General features: G+C 37.1%; 1 protein-coding gene across 2 annotated transcripts in view; it reads right to left on the bottom strand.

The window, feature by feature from the left end:
• Positions 1-1376: 1376 nt before the first annotated feature.
• The window catches only part of LOC121383230 (B-cell linker protein-like), a 54014-nt gene continuing 40465 nt past the window's right edge, over positions 1377-14925 (bottom strand). For both annotated transcript variants that reach the window (XM_041513123.1, XM_041513122.1), the window contains 6 exons: positions 14713-14762; positions 11902-11941; positions 9552-9598; positions 6864-6944; positions 5287-5439; positions 1377-3719 (listed from right to left, as the gene is read on the bottom strand). In XM_041513123.1, the coding sequence (XP_041369057.1) occupies positions 3600-3719; positions 5287-5439; positions 6864-6944; positions 9552-9598; positions 11902-11941; positions 14713-14762 (491 nt within the window). In that variant the 3' untranslated portion in view covers positions 1377-3599. The remainder of the gene's footprint in view (positions 3720-5286; positions 5440-6863; positions 6945-9551; positions 9599-11901; positions 11942-14712; positions 14763-14925) is intronic.

The following is a 14925-nucleotide window of genomic DNA, read 5'->3' as shown; positions in this document are numbered from 1 at the left end:
TGGGTTACTCTTCCGATTAGCAGCAAGGGATCTTTTATTTGCGCTTCCCACAGGCAGGATAGCACAAACCATGGCCTTTATTGAACCAGTTATGGATCACTGGTCGGTGCAAGTGGCTTACACCTACCCATTGAGCCTTGCGGAGCACTCACTCAGGGTTTGACTGGGATCCGAACCCAGTACCTACCAGCCTGTAGACCGATCGCCTGCCACGACGCCACCGAGGCCTGTCTTTCCTAGAGGGATTACATCATGTCAATTGTTAGACCCGAACAGAAGCATATTATATACAATTTTATGTCATGATAACAGTAATTAAAAATTTATTTAATCATTTTCAATGTATTTCTCACCAAGAAAATATCAAAAAATGGTTCCTTGAAATTGACCCTGGAATCAGTCACTGGTAGTGCCAGAGGCCGAGTCCAGGGTGGGCGTGCCTGAACCTTAATTGGATATGGGCACGTTAATAAAGTTCCCACTTCCCACTTGAAAGTGAACTAAATACATAATTAAAGTTATATATAGAAGTTACACATGTACTATAGTCCGTCTCATCCTCTTACAAAAATGTTTTTTCAGTAAATAATTTCAGTTAGGTTTGATGTAAAAAGAAAAGCAAAAGTGTTTTGGAAATAACCCCCAAAATACTATTTTTATGTGCAATTTAGAAAACCATCGGCTCAGAAATAAATAACTTGTAGTAAATTCTGTTGTATGAAAAAAGGCATTCCCCGTGTGAACTATATGTTCGTGACAATTTGTTTGTTTTTTTTGTTGTTTTTTTAACAAATTTAACATACAGTTTAGTCATTTCAAATATTAGAACTTTGTAAGAAACTGTATTTAAATTTGCAATGCCAGAAAACAGTCTGTACATGTATTTATTTCTTACCCGACTGTGATTACTCAGTTTGTATAGATATTTTGTACAAAATCACACTTTGCAAGTACCATAGTCTGCAAATCAGTTTTCTATGGACTCACTCTGATGGGATTCACTGTTCTGTTACACTTGTTATCTAACAGGATTTATTACATTTCTAACAATCCAGACTTAATTTTCTTCAATAAAGAGATAATACTTAAATATTAAAAATATTCTAAAGACAGCGGCTTTAACAAAACAATTTATGCTACTTTGAAATATTTACATTTTCACACTAAAATTCATCTGCGATTAGACATACCTAAATGTAATATGACAACCGAAAAACAACATATAAGTTGTACAATTTTACCCTTGTACTAAAACATTTTGGGCCGAATTCACGAAACCTGGGTTTTTTAAATGCAGATATTTAAACATTGTAAATGTATATAGTAAGACATAAACAGCAGGCAAGGATTCAGGCAGCCCCCCCCCCCCCCCCCCCCCCCCCCCCCCCCCCATTTGTGGTCAAACAATATAATGCAGAATACACATTATCCTGTCCACAACCTTTAAATTCTATTTTGAAAACTAACAACAGGTTTTAGGCCCCACTCTATTAAAAATTCTGGATTCGTACCTGAACAGCCTACAGGTATGTAAAGTCAACCCTTTGTATTGGCTTTTCTTTCAACCCATGACCCAAAGTTGGTATCATTAATGCACATCAAAATTCTTTAACAAAAAGTAGATTCCACCAGATAACGGTTAACTTGAAATGTTTTGATGCCCTTTTGTTTACGTACCCTGCATACAGTGGTAATACAAGTGGAAGTGTCTCATTGCATTAGTATAACATCACATCATGTGACTCTCATACCATAGCCAGGGCACGAACTTACTGGCAGTACCGATGGCAATTGTTGTAGCTGCAGTACCGATGGCAATTGTTGTAGCTGCGATATGAATTACCATATGTCAGAGCTTTACCACTGGCAGATGTCTGCTGCTGGATAAATCATATTGCTGTGACTGGAAGGGGTAATTATTTGTTTTGAATTTTGTGTTTATTTGTTCCAAAAGTTAGGGATTTAAAATTGCCATAGACAGGCTCAAACCTACTCTAGGTGAGCATTTTGGTGACAAATTCTTAATTTCGAGCCATGCATATCCATACAACCAGAGCTGGATGAACTGCTTTCTGTCACTGACTGCAGACATATACCAAGAAATACAACTAAACAGAAATGGAAGAGAATACCTGGTTTATACCATTTCATAACCAAAGTGGGTGGTGTCTACCTTTCTACAAACAAAACAAAAACAAACAAAATGCATTAAAAAACTCAACAGTTCCTATCAGGGAACATCAAAGCATGTAAACACCTGTACTAATAGACAATGATGTATCAGAGCACATCAAAGCATGAAAACACCTGTGCTAATAGACAATGATGTATCTGAGTATATCAAAGCATGAAAACACCTGTGCTAATAGACAACGATGTATCTGAGTATATCAAAGCATGAAAACACCTGTGCTAATAGACAACAATGTATCAGACACATCAAAGCATGTAGACACCTGTGCTTATAGACAACAATGTATCTGAGCATATCAAAGCATTAAAACACCTGTACTAATAGACAACAATGTATCAGAGCATATCAAAGCACGTAGACACCTGTGCTAATAGACAACAATGTATTAGAGCACATTAAAGTATGTAAACACCTGTGTTAATAGACAACAATGTATCTGAGCATATCAAAGCATTAAAATACCTGTACTAATAGACAACAATGTATCAGAGCATATCAAAGCACGTAGACACCTGTGCTAATAGACAACAATGTATCAGAGCACATCAAAGCATGTAAACACCTGTGCTAATAGACAACAATGTATCTGAGCATATCAAAGCATGTAAACACCTGTGCTAATAGACAACAATGTATCAGAGCACATCAAAGCATGTAAACACCTGGGATATGGCAACCAACAATAATCATTACACAAATAATACTAATGGTGAAATTTTGAACTTAGGCTTTATAAATATTTTCTTTTACTCTATTAACAAAATATAAAAAGCATGTACACTACCAAACTTAAATACATGTGTATATTACAATCATCATAAGGTTGTTGTAGAAACTAGACTAACCTCTAAACAAATACTACTTCCTTTTATCCATCAGATGTATTCACTTGTTTTTTTTATAGATATAATCGTTTCTTTTTCTTTTCTTTTTTCCTTTTTTGTTTTTGGTGTTCCTTTTCTTTTAGAGTAATTTTAATTTGTCGGTTGGTGGGAGCTGCAAACAGCTGAACATTTAGCCTATAGTTTAAAAAAACAAATTCTTATCACTATCATTTTATAAACATATTTATATATATTTACTTTTAGAGTAATTTTAATTTGTCGGTCGGTGGGAGCTGCAAACAGCTGAACATTTAGCCTATAGTTTAAAGAAACAAATTCTTATCACTATCATTTTATAAACATATTTATATATATTTACATCAGTTTTAGCACTGGATTTTCGAGGGGTTTGGAGTTTACGAGTGGGTACTTGAACCTGCTTCTGCATACACAGGTTTAACACTATCAATAAACAAATTAAATATTAACTGAACATTTTCCTGCAGTTAAGACAGCCGAATGAAACGGCACTTAGAACGTCCTGTCTGTCCATCTGTCCTTCATTGTATTCATCAAAGAAGCTAGGCTTTTCTCAACGGTTCAATCAACTTGGTTCTCCCTGTCGTGCTTCTGTCATTAGGGTTGAGTTGAATGATTTGCTTGGAGAAGTACAATATAAGTTCCGGAACGGTGTCAAATGTCTGGGGTAAACAGAAACATACAATAATTAATCAGCAAATCAAAGTTATAATACTGGTAAAGCAGCGTTCTCATTATGGTATTAGTTGCACCAACTTGTTGCATGCAATTTGTATGCCCTACAAAAATCGGAATGTGTAAAACTAAAATTGATCCGATTTAGGCATTCAAATATATCTCATAGTATGATTCGATCGCATGCAATAAGTCACATAATGAGAACGCCCACTTGAGTGGCACAATATAGAAATGGTATTCATAACATAAAATTGTCTTTGTAAATATTGCATAATAATAAAATATATGTTTTTAGTTGATATATATGTTAATAAGAGACTAATTAATATACAAAAGATTAATATTATGAACAGGAGACAATATCTGGGGTAGGGGCCTAAACAAAACAAAATATACTAATTAATCAGCAGATCATAATTATAACAAGTAGTACACAATAGAAATGGTATTCATAACATAAAATCTATTTTGTAGATATTGTATAATAATAAAAATATATTTAATTAGTTGATATATGCTAACACGGATTCTGAGAGTACTCTAAAGCAATACATGTCACCTACTGGACCTAACAAATCTCCTACATTCAAGGTCCATAATTTTGTGAAAAATGGGTAAATCGACATGAAAGTCAAACTTGTTCTGTAACAGTACTTGATAAAGCTATACACAAAATTTCAGCTCAGTATATTGAAGCATCGCAAAATAAAAAAGGAAGGAAGAAAATGTTTTTATTTAACGACGCACTCAACACATATTATTTACGGTTATATGGCATCGGGCATATGGTTAAGGACCACACAGATATTGAGATTGGAAACTTGCTGTCGCCACTTCATGGGCTACTCTTTTCGATTAGCAGTAAGGGATCTTTTATATGCACCATCCCACAGACAGGATATCACATACCACGGCCTTTGATATACCAGTTGTGGTACACTGGCTGGCTGGAGTGAGAAATAGCCCAATGGGTGCAAAATAAAAAGTCCAAAAACTATATGTGGGACTATATACAGTCCCCTCCCTTTGGACCGACAGGGGATAATAACAGATTAATTAATATACAAATGATAATTATACTGTGAGAAAAAAAAAAGGGGTATTCATAACATTAAATCTCTTTTGTAAACATTATATAAAAGATATTTTATTAGTTGTTACATAACATTATGTTACTATTTAATATGCAAAACAATTATACTACATAATAAAAAATCTGAGTGGTATTTACTCCATCAAATCCATATCAATATTATTGGCACCCGTAAGTTTTGAAATCTTTCTCTTTTTCGTCTAGAGACAAATGCTTACATGATCAGGATTATAGCCTTGCTTTTGATTCAACAATGAATGAGGATTTATTTGGAACCCTATATAGTTGTTTGACAGTAATGAAAATATAAATAAACGTTATCCAGATTCATGCATTTTCGTTTAATTCGGGCAAAAATATGCCTGCCCAACCCTACCCTACCCTTCCCTACAAAAATGGGAGCCCATACATCTACGATCTGACTGGTGCATGTTTGATGGAGTTCAGTATATATTTACCAGTTCGTTTTGTCTGTGTTTGCCCAGCACGTATTTATCATTTCCCACACAGCGGACCGGCAGATTGTAGACCTTCTGCTGATTGTAGATCATCAGCGTAAACTTCTGATCAGTCCCTGTCCTCGTACTCTTGCGAATCAGAAACATTCCGTCCTGAAATGAACAGCATTTCACAGAATACAAATACGCAGGGTTTTAGACTGCATCAAAGCCGAGGCAATAAAGGGTGTGCAGTGGCGGATCCAGAAAATCCATTTAGGGGGGGGGGGGGGGGGGGGGCCCAATGACTTGAGGCGGAATGCTAAAGGAACTTTGGGGGAGGTTTGGAGGGGGATTGTAAAAAAAAAAGAAGAACATTAATATATAATATAATTATAACTGTTTCAAAATTATGAGGGGCCTGGGCCCCTGAGCCCCCCCCCCCCCCCCAGCTCTGCCTCTGGTGTGCATAAAATAGGTATGCCCAAAATCAGCAAGCCCAAATTAAGTACAAACGAGCTAACCTGAAAACATTTCACCTCACAATCAATGGAATGTTAAAGCTGTAATTAGATTAAAATAACTTGAAATGAATTTCTGAATATGTACAACTATTTACCAGAAATTATTAACATTACTGCACTAAAAAGACCTTGGGGTGCTCAAAACAGGCAAAAGTTCCTGTTGTGCCTAGATTAGTGACATCTAAAGCCCTGAATACAATACCTGAAACCAACTCCTGCAATTACAGTACGAAGCACATTGTTAACAGGGCTTCTAGAATTATTGGTTTAAATCCACTAGCCATGAGATCAGTGATTTAAAAAATGTACTAGCCATGATTAAATATTCACTAGTCCTACTTTATTTTAAGTTCATACAATTTTACTCAATAATAGTAATAATCAGATATGTCACCTAAAGAGGGAGATAGAGTTTAAAAACACAAACATTGACTTAACTTCAACATTTGACAATTTTGTTCTTCACTAGCCATCGGGCATGGTAATAGTAGTTATTTACTAGCCCAACATTGAATATCAAGTGCTAGCCATGGGAGTGGGGCTACCATAATCTAGAAGCCCAGGTTAACAACTATGATAAAATACTCTCCAACCTTTATTTACCGTTAGATTTCCCCCACATTTTGTACAGACAGAAATCTAAAAAATCCATTACAATGATACAGCTAAATAAAGGTAATCTTTTAGCACTGCTGACTAAATTCTGTCCATGTTTTGAAAATTATTTTTGTCCTCAAGAACTGAAATCGGATTAAAAGTCAAAAAATAATTTCCTTAATATCAGTCTTAGTTAATTACCTGAACACAATTTCTAAGGGTATAACCAGGACCAGAGACATGTGAGGGTGTGGGGTGGGAAAGGGAGGTAGAGAATATCAGTTGGCATCTGTTGAGGTGCCCTGGACGTTGGTTTTATGTTTACATTGCTTTCCTATGTTAAAATCGTCATTTTGAGTAAAGTAAGAAAATGGTGCAGCAAGGTCGTTTCAGTGCTCATGCCAATTCTAGATACAACAGAGCTAAAATAAAATATGTTTTAAATAATAAAATATAAACTTTTATATTAAATGTTACCTTATTTGCGGCTTTTAATAACTTTTCTGCCTTGCTCCGATCAACAGTAGAGTGATACCATGGATAATCAAACAATTCATCCTAGGGAATAAAATATATTATTAAAAAAGTATTTGTTTTGAAATTTAAAAAAACTGACAAAGACTTTTGTGCTTATATTAAAGTTGAAGCATGCTCTTCTGGGCAAATACGTCAGCTATCTGTCTGTTCAATACACAGTGCATCTACACATAGGCACATACCTCAGCTGTCTAGGCTGCCTGTCCAATACACAGTGCATCTACTCACAGGCACATACCTCAGCTATCTAGTCTGTCCAATACACAGTGCGTTTACACACAGGCACATACCTCAGCTATCTAGTCTGTCTAATACACAGTGCATTTACACACAGGCACATACCTCAGCTATCTAGTCTGTCCAATATACAGTGTGTTTACACACAGGCACATACCTCAGCTATCTAGTCTGTCTGTGCAATACACAGTGCATCTACATACAGGCACATACCTCAGCTATCTAGTCTGTCCAATACACAGTGCATCTACATACAGGCACATACCTCAGCTATCTAGTCTGTCCAATACACAGTGCATCTACACACAGGCACATACCTCAGCTATCTAGTCTGTCTGTGCAATACACAGTGCATCTACATACAGGCACATATTTGACCTATCTAGTCTGTCCAATACACAGTGCATCTACACACAGGTACATACCTCAGCTATCTAGTCTGTCCAATACACAGTGCATCTACACACAGGCACATACCTCAGCTATCTAGTCTGTCCAATACACAGTGCATCTACACACTGGCACATACCTCAGCTATCTAGTATGTCTGTGCAATACAGTGCATCTACATACAGGCACAAACCTCAGCTATCTAGTCTGTCCAATACACAGTGCATCTACACACAGGCACATACCTCAGCTATCTAGTCTTGTCTGTCCAATACACAGTGCATCTACATACAGGCACATACTTGAGCTATCTAGTTTCTGTGCAATACACAGTGCATCTACACACAGGCACATACCTCAGCTATCTAGTCTTGTCTGTCCAATACACAGTGCATCTACCTCAGCTATCTAGTCTGTCTGTGCAATACTATCTACACACAGGCACATGTGTCTGTGCAATACACAGTGCATCTACACACAGGCACATACCTCAGCTATCTAGTCTGTGCAATACACAGTGCATCTACACACAGGCACATACCTCAGCTATCTAGTGTCTGTCCAATACACAGTGCATCTACACACAGGCACATACCTCAGCTATCTAGTCTGTCCAATAGTGCATCTACACATAGGCACATACCTCAGCTATCTAGTCTCTGTGCAATACACAGTGCATCTACACACTGGCACATACCTCAGCTATCTAGTATGTCTGTGCAATACAGTGCATCTACATACAGGCACAAACCTCAGCTATCTAGTCTGTCCAATACACAGTGCATCTACACACAGGCACATACCTCAGCTATCTAGTCTTGTCTGTCCAATACACAGTGCATCTACATACAGGCACATACTTGAGCTATCTAGTTTCTGTGCAATACACAGTGCATCTACACACAGGCACATACCTCAGCTATCTAGTCTTGTCTGTCCAATACACAGTGCATCTACACACAGGCATATACCTCAGCTATCTAGTCTGTCTGTGCAATACACAGTGCATCTACACACAGGCACATACCTCAGCTATCTAGTGTCTGTCCAATACACAGTGCATCTACACACAGGCACATACCTCAGCTATCTAGTCTGTGCAATACACAGTGCATCTACACACAGGCACATACCTCAGCTATCTAGTGTCTGTCCAATACACAGTGCATCTACACACAGGCACATACCTCAGCTATCTAGTCTGTCCAATAGTGCATCTACACATAGGCACATACCTCAGCTATCTAGTCTCTGTGCAATACACAGTGCATCTACACACAGGCACATACCTCAGCTATCTAGTGTCTGTCCAATACACAGTGCATCTACACACAGGCACATACCTCAGCTATCTAGTCTGTGCAATACACAGTGCATCTACACACAGGCACATACCTCAGCTATCTAGTGTCTGTCCAATACACAGTGCATCTACACACAGGCACATACCTCAGCTATCTAGTCTGTCCAATAGTGCATCTACACATAGGCACATACCTCAGCTATCTAGTCTCTGTGCAATACACAGTGCATCTACACATAGGCACATACCTCAGCTATCTAGTCTGTCCAGTAGTGCATCTACACATAGGCACATACCTCAGCTATCTAGTCTCTGTGCAATACACAGTGCATCTACACACAGGCACATACCTTAGCTATCTAGTCTGTCCAGTAGTGCATCTACACACAGGCATATACCTCAGCTATCTAGTCTCTGTGCAATACACAGTGCATCTACACACAGGCACATACCTCAGCTATCTAGTCTCTGTGCAATACACAGTGCATCTACACATAGGCACATACCTCAGCTATCTAGTCTCTGTGCAATACACAGTGCATCTACACATAGGCACATACCTCAGCTATCTAGTCTCTGTGCAATACACAGTGCATCTAGTGTATACTACCCTCAACCACTTCTGATGCCTATATACAGTTAACTCAAAATTAAGTTTCTTTAATTAACAATAAAAAAAATATATATATATAACCTACAGTTTCATCATAAATGGCTTGCTCTTCAACAACCTTAGGATGGCTTTCTGTAAATAAAATAAAAATACATATTGATGAAAAGTATCCTAAAATACAAATTTGATTTGGGATTCAGGACCCATATTCACAAAACATCGTAAGCCTAGTTTTACACGTAAACGTAAATCTATGACTGAAGAGCTATTTACGAAACAACGAAAACGTAAGTTACATGTAAAGTTCGACGTAAATATAAGAGTGCCTCCAGTTACAACTAACGCTGCACTTATATATATAATAAATCAAGCACGATCGCCGTTATTTACTATTATTTACGGAAACTGGTAGCATTTCCAATAATTGAAGCAGTTTGCGATGGCGAACGCCCACGGATTTAACATATTTTTGTTGGTGATCGAACGGATGTTTTCGACTCAGCCAATTTCTCCTGAGTTATCTTTTTCTTTTTAAGAAATATCCTCAAGTTCGTACCAAAACGTGGATCCTCACCAATACCAAAATGTCATGGTTCGCCGTTCGCGATATTATTGTTAGCAGAAGACAAAACGAAATTGCATTTTGCGCATTTGTTATTTACCCGGTGGCCATCATTTCTAATGGAGTTTTTTTTAATTGTGGATTTACGTCCAAATAAGTTACGTTTACATTTACGACAGTCTTTGAGAATAAGGTGCTTCTTGCACGTAAACGTAAATCTATGGCAGACGTAAGTGCTAGTTGTAGACGTAAATTTACACCTTTTTGTGAATATGGGTCCAGACCACCAACTCTTGCAACTGCCCACGGCAACCAGAAATGCAGTTATAAATTCTCCACGATACTTTTTTTTTTTTCCCATGTCATGTTTTTTGCTGATGACATTTTCGTAGTTGTAGGTGTTGGACCACAGACTAAGAGTCAAAGTTCAAGTGGCATGACGTGGTAAATAAGGGAATATTATACAGTTTCAATTGACAAGAATGAAAAGTTGTACCAGTCTTCTGTTGAAAAGAAAGAAATGTTTATTTAACGACACACTCAACACATTTTATTTATGGTTATATGGCCTCAAACATATGGTGAAGGACCACACAGATAATGAAAGAGGAAACTCGCTATCGCCACTTCATGGACTACTGTTTTCAATTAGCAGCAAGGGATCTTTGATATGCACCATCCCACAGACAGGGCAGTACATACCACAGCCTTTGATATACCAGTAGTGGTGGACTGGCTGGAATGAGAAATAGCCCAATGGGTCCACCAGTGGGGATCGATCCCACATCAACCGAGCATCGAGCGAGTGCTGTACCACTGGGCTACATCCCGCCCCATCTTCTGATGATGTCAATAACATACTGACAAAACACTGACATCATTTTGTGGCTTTAGACACTTTATATCTTTATCAAAGTAAATCAGTATGTAGCATGCCAGACCCATTCTCAGGAATTTGGGGTGCATGGAGGTAATAGATGTGTACACCCCTCCATGAGACACCCCCCCCCCCCCCCCCACCACACACACATAGTATTAGGTCCACAGTTTTAAAAATATATCCCAATGAAACCTTTCCTGTGGGGCCTGGGCCAACCTTTCTTCCTAACCTCCTTGGGCCTAAATTTAAATTAATTAAATTTATTATAAGTATTAAATAATTATTTAGACTAGCCCATCAAAATTTGCGCCAGTTATCAAAAATTTATATTATAGTAATTTATTATTTATTATTATTTATAAGCATATTCAAAAAGTTAAATTTCCCCTCCCCCTTTTAATTTTTGGACTTTATAAAAAAAAATTAAAAAAATCTATAAGTAATTCCTGTCCCAAATCTTATCGGAGGTCGGACTTGGGATGAGCGTGTTCGAAACCCTAGCGGTATATGAGCATGTTAAACTAGTTATTTACCTACCTACATTAAAAATATAAATCTCCTTCCCAACAGCATAATGCACTTCCATATTAAGCAAATTTAAAATAATAATTTAATAATTTAAAACAAAAGAATGAGAATGTACAGAGGTGGATCTAGTGGGGCCCAGCCCCCTAAATTTTGTGAGTTATAATTTTATTATATATATATATATATATATATATATATATATATATATATGATCCCTCTCCAAACCTCCCCCAAAGTTCCCTTGGCATTCCGCCTCATGTTACTGGGGCCCCCCTAAATGGATTTTCTGGATCCGCCACTGCTGTATAATTAAAGATTTCAGATTTGACATTAATACACAGTACTAATTGACCTATCTTATACCACCTGTCTTAAGAGATAATTTAAAACAAACATTCCCCAGGTATTTGCTTAACACACATTTGACTGGGGTTTTTGGAGGGTTTTTTTTTTTTTAATTCATACCTTTTCTCACTCTAACTGGCTTCATTTCTTCATAACCATCCTGCAGAAAATGAAACAATGTACAAGTCATTTTTTAAAACCACATCTTAACTTAGTATTTATAGCATAACAATGTTCTTTCATTCAGAAGTTACTTTTAAAAACATTATAGATACCTGGGCCTATATTTTCAAAGTTATCTTAGTGCTACGAAATTGTAAAATCATCCAGTGGTGTAGGAAGGTGCCAAAAAGTGTGTGTGGGGGGCACATATATATATAAATATATATACAGTCGAACCTGTCTATGGCGGCCACTCGTGGGACATGACAAAAGTGGCCGCCATAGAGAGGTGGCCGCCATATGCAGGTCATATATAAGTCCGAATTTTTAAAAACAATTACACGTATGTTGCAATAGAACTATTAAGGAGGCATATACATGTGCAAAAACGTAATGAAAAACAAGACAAAAAATTATCATCGATATGAAATTTTATTAAGTGAAAAAGAGAATATTTAACAAACAGAATAATGGAGCACTGTTCTGCGCATTAAAGTCACTGATTATCCTTTAATGTTCACTTGCTAAAGAAGTCACGTATCTTGCGTTTAATGACCACCGCCGATGACTAGTACATCGCACCGTTAATCCAGATTAAAAACACTTGTTAATTAACGAACACAGCTAAGCGACCGACGACCTTTAAAGGACCGCTGTTTATCAAGCCAATTGGTTATATCAACAAAAACATCTTACGTTTTTTTTTACGATTGCCGACATTTCTTTATAACTTGCACTAAAAAACAATTGTGGCCGCGATAGCAGGTTCATTTTCGCTTTTTTTATGACAAAAGTGTGGCCGCTGGCCGCGTTGAGCAGGTGGTTGCCATATAGAGGTAAAATATATAGTAAAATTCATTGGGGGGACCTCAGGGTGGCTGCCATGGACAGGTGGCCGCCATATGGAGGTGGCCGCGAAGGCAGGTTTGACTGTATATATATATACAATGTATATATATATATATATATATGCACATATATATATACACCATCGCTGCTGCTACTGGATCAAGAAATTCAGGGTGGCAGATTCCCCCTTGCCCACCCACTTCTTACACCAGTGCCATCACTATGACATGTGTTGTGACGTCATAGTCCACTTTGGTTTTACGATTTCGTAGTGCTAAGACAGCTTCAAAAGACCCAACCCAGATCATTAAAAATATCCACATCAAACTAACAAACTATTGGTTTCAAGCATATAGATAAGGCAAAAATAAATTAATAAAAAGTGTTAAATTAAACAAAAATGATGACAAAACATGATAGTGTTCAAAACAGTTTAGGGTGTGATGAGAGGGAAATAATCAGTGCATAGAACTGTAGGATCTTCTCTTGCTAATCACAAGGGGCTCTGTAGACCTAAAAATCACTCTTCCATGACAAGCAATTGTCCCTTAGGTACATCGCTGATAACTCATGCTAGAAAAGAAACCCCATGTATTGCATATTACCAACTGATATCCCTGATAACTCATGCTAGAAAAGAAACCCCGTGTATTGCATATTCCCAACTGATATCCCTGATAACTCATGCCAGAAAAGAAACCCCGTGTATTGCATATTCCCAACTGATATCCCTGATAACTCATGCCAGAAAAGAAACCCCGTGTATTGCATATTCCCAACTGATATCCCTGATAACTCATGCCAGAAAAGAAACCCCGTGTATTGCATATTACCAACTGATATCCCTGATAACTCATGCCAGAAAAGAAACCCCGTGTATTGCATATTACCAACTGATATCCCTGATAACTCATGCCAGAAAAGAAACCCCGTGTATTGCATATTACCAACTGATATCCCTGATAACTCATGCCAGAAAAGAAACCCCGTGTATTGCATATTACCAACTGATATCCCTGATAACTCATGCCAGAAAAGAAACCCCGTGTATTGCATATTACCAACTGATATCCCTGATAACCCATGCCAGAAAAGAAACCCCGTGTATTGCATATTACCAACTGATTTACAATCATAACAGCTAGAGCTCTTAAAACAAAGTTAATCTAGGCTGGGTACAGTCCTGCTTACTATACATAACAAATGTTTAAAATCATTTAACAGTATTTAGTACATAGACAACAGACAAATATATTTAACACTCAACCATTGCAATTAACCACGGCAATCGGAAAAGCTGTGGTGATTGTCGCAGTGTTTTTAGTTTTCCACAGCATCTATTTTGCCATGGAACTTCACTTAGTTAATTACTTATTTTTGTAATACAGAAAAAATAAATAGAGGATTCGTCACAAGTATTTTTTAATATGGAAAATATCTACTGAGTCTATGTTACTAGACGAGGTTGATATTTTACATATTAAAAAACACGAGTAGCGAATTCTATTTATCCTGTAACATTTTAATTAATTTTTTAGTAAATAACAGTACTACAGTTGCCACCATTGGTAATATATGACATTGTCACAATGAGCACAAATTAGTTTGACGTCACGCATTTTAACTAGATCTTTGAAAACGTTACACTCAGGTATACAGGTCTTGTTGGCTTGTAAACAAATGACCCATCCACAGCAACACATTATCTAAAAACCTTGCAAATTTGCATATCATTATTAACCGGGTTAATACACTAAATTATCACATGGGTTTATGACATGGATATAATGGACAAGTTATACGATAAATTGCTCTGTTACACATTAACTGCAAAACTGTTGTGGAAAATGCCATGAACACTATTTTTTCATGGATTTTGTTTTCTTTTCTGCCAGGTCGGACACAGAAAACAAACCCTACCTTCATTTCATCAACTGAACTTTTCTTCTTTGGAGTACTAGCACCAGAGACTAAACAAGAAAACAAAAACAAATTCTCACACATATCTGTCAGGAAAAAACAATGAATGCTGAGTCAATACAAGTACACTATACATCCATGGTTCAGGCAATCAAGCTGAAGTTTTGTTTAAAAGGATCCCACAAGATTGTAAAAATGATAGGTAATATAGAT

Source organism: Gigantopelta aegis, chromosome 10, assembly GCF_016097555.1.
Source record: "Gigantopelta aegis isolate Gae_Host chromosome 10, Gae_host_genome, whole genome shotgun sequence".
Lineage (NCBI taxonomy): Eukaryota > Metazoa > Mollusca > Gastropoda > Neomphalida > Peltospiridae > Gigantopelta > Gigantopelta aegis.
This window is presented reverse-complemented; position numbering and strand designations above follow the sequence as displayed.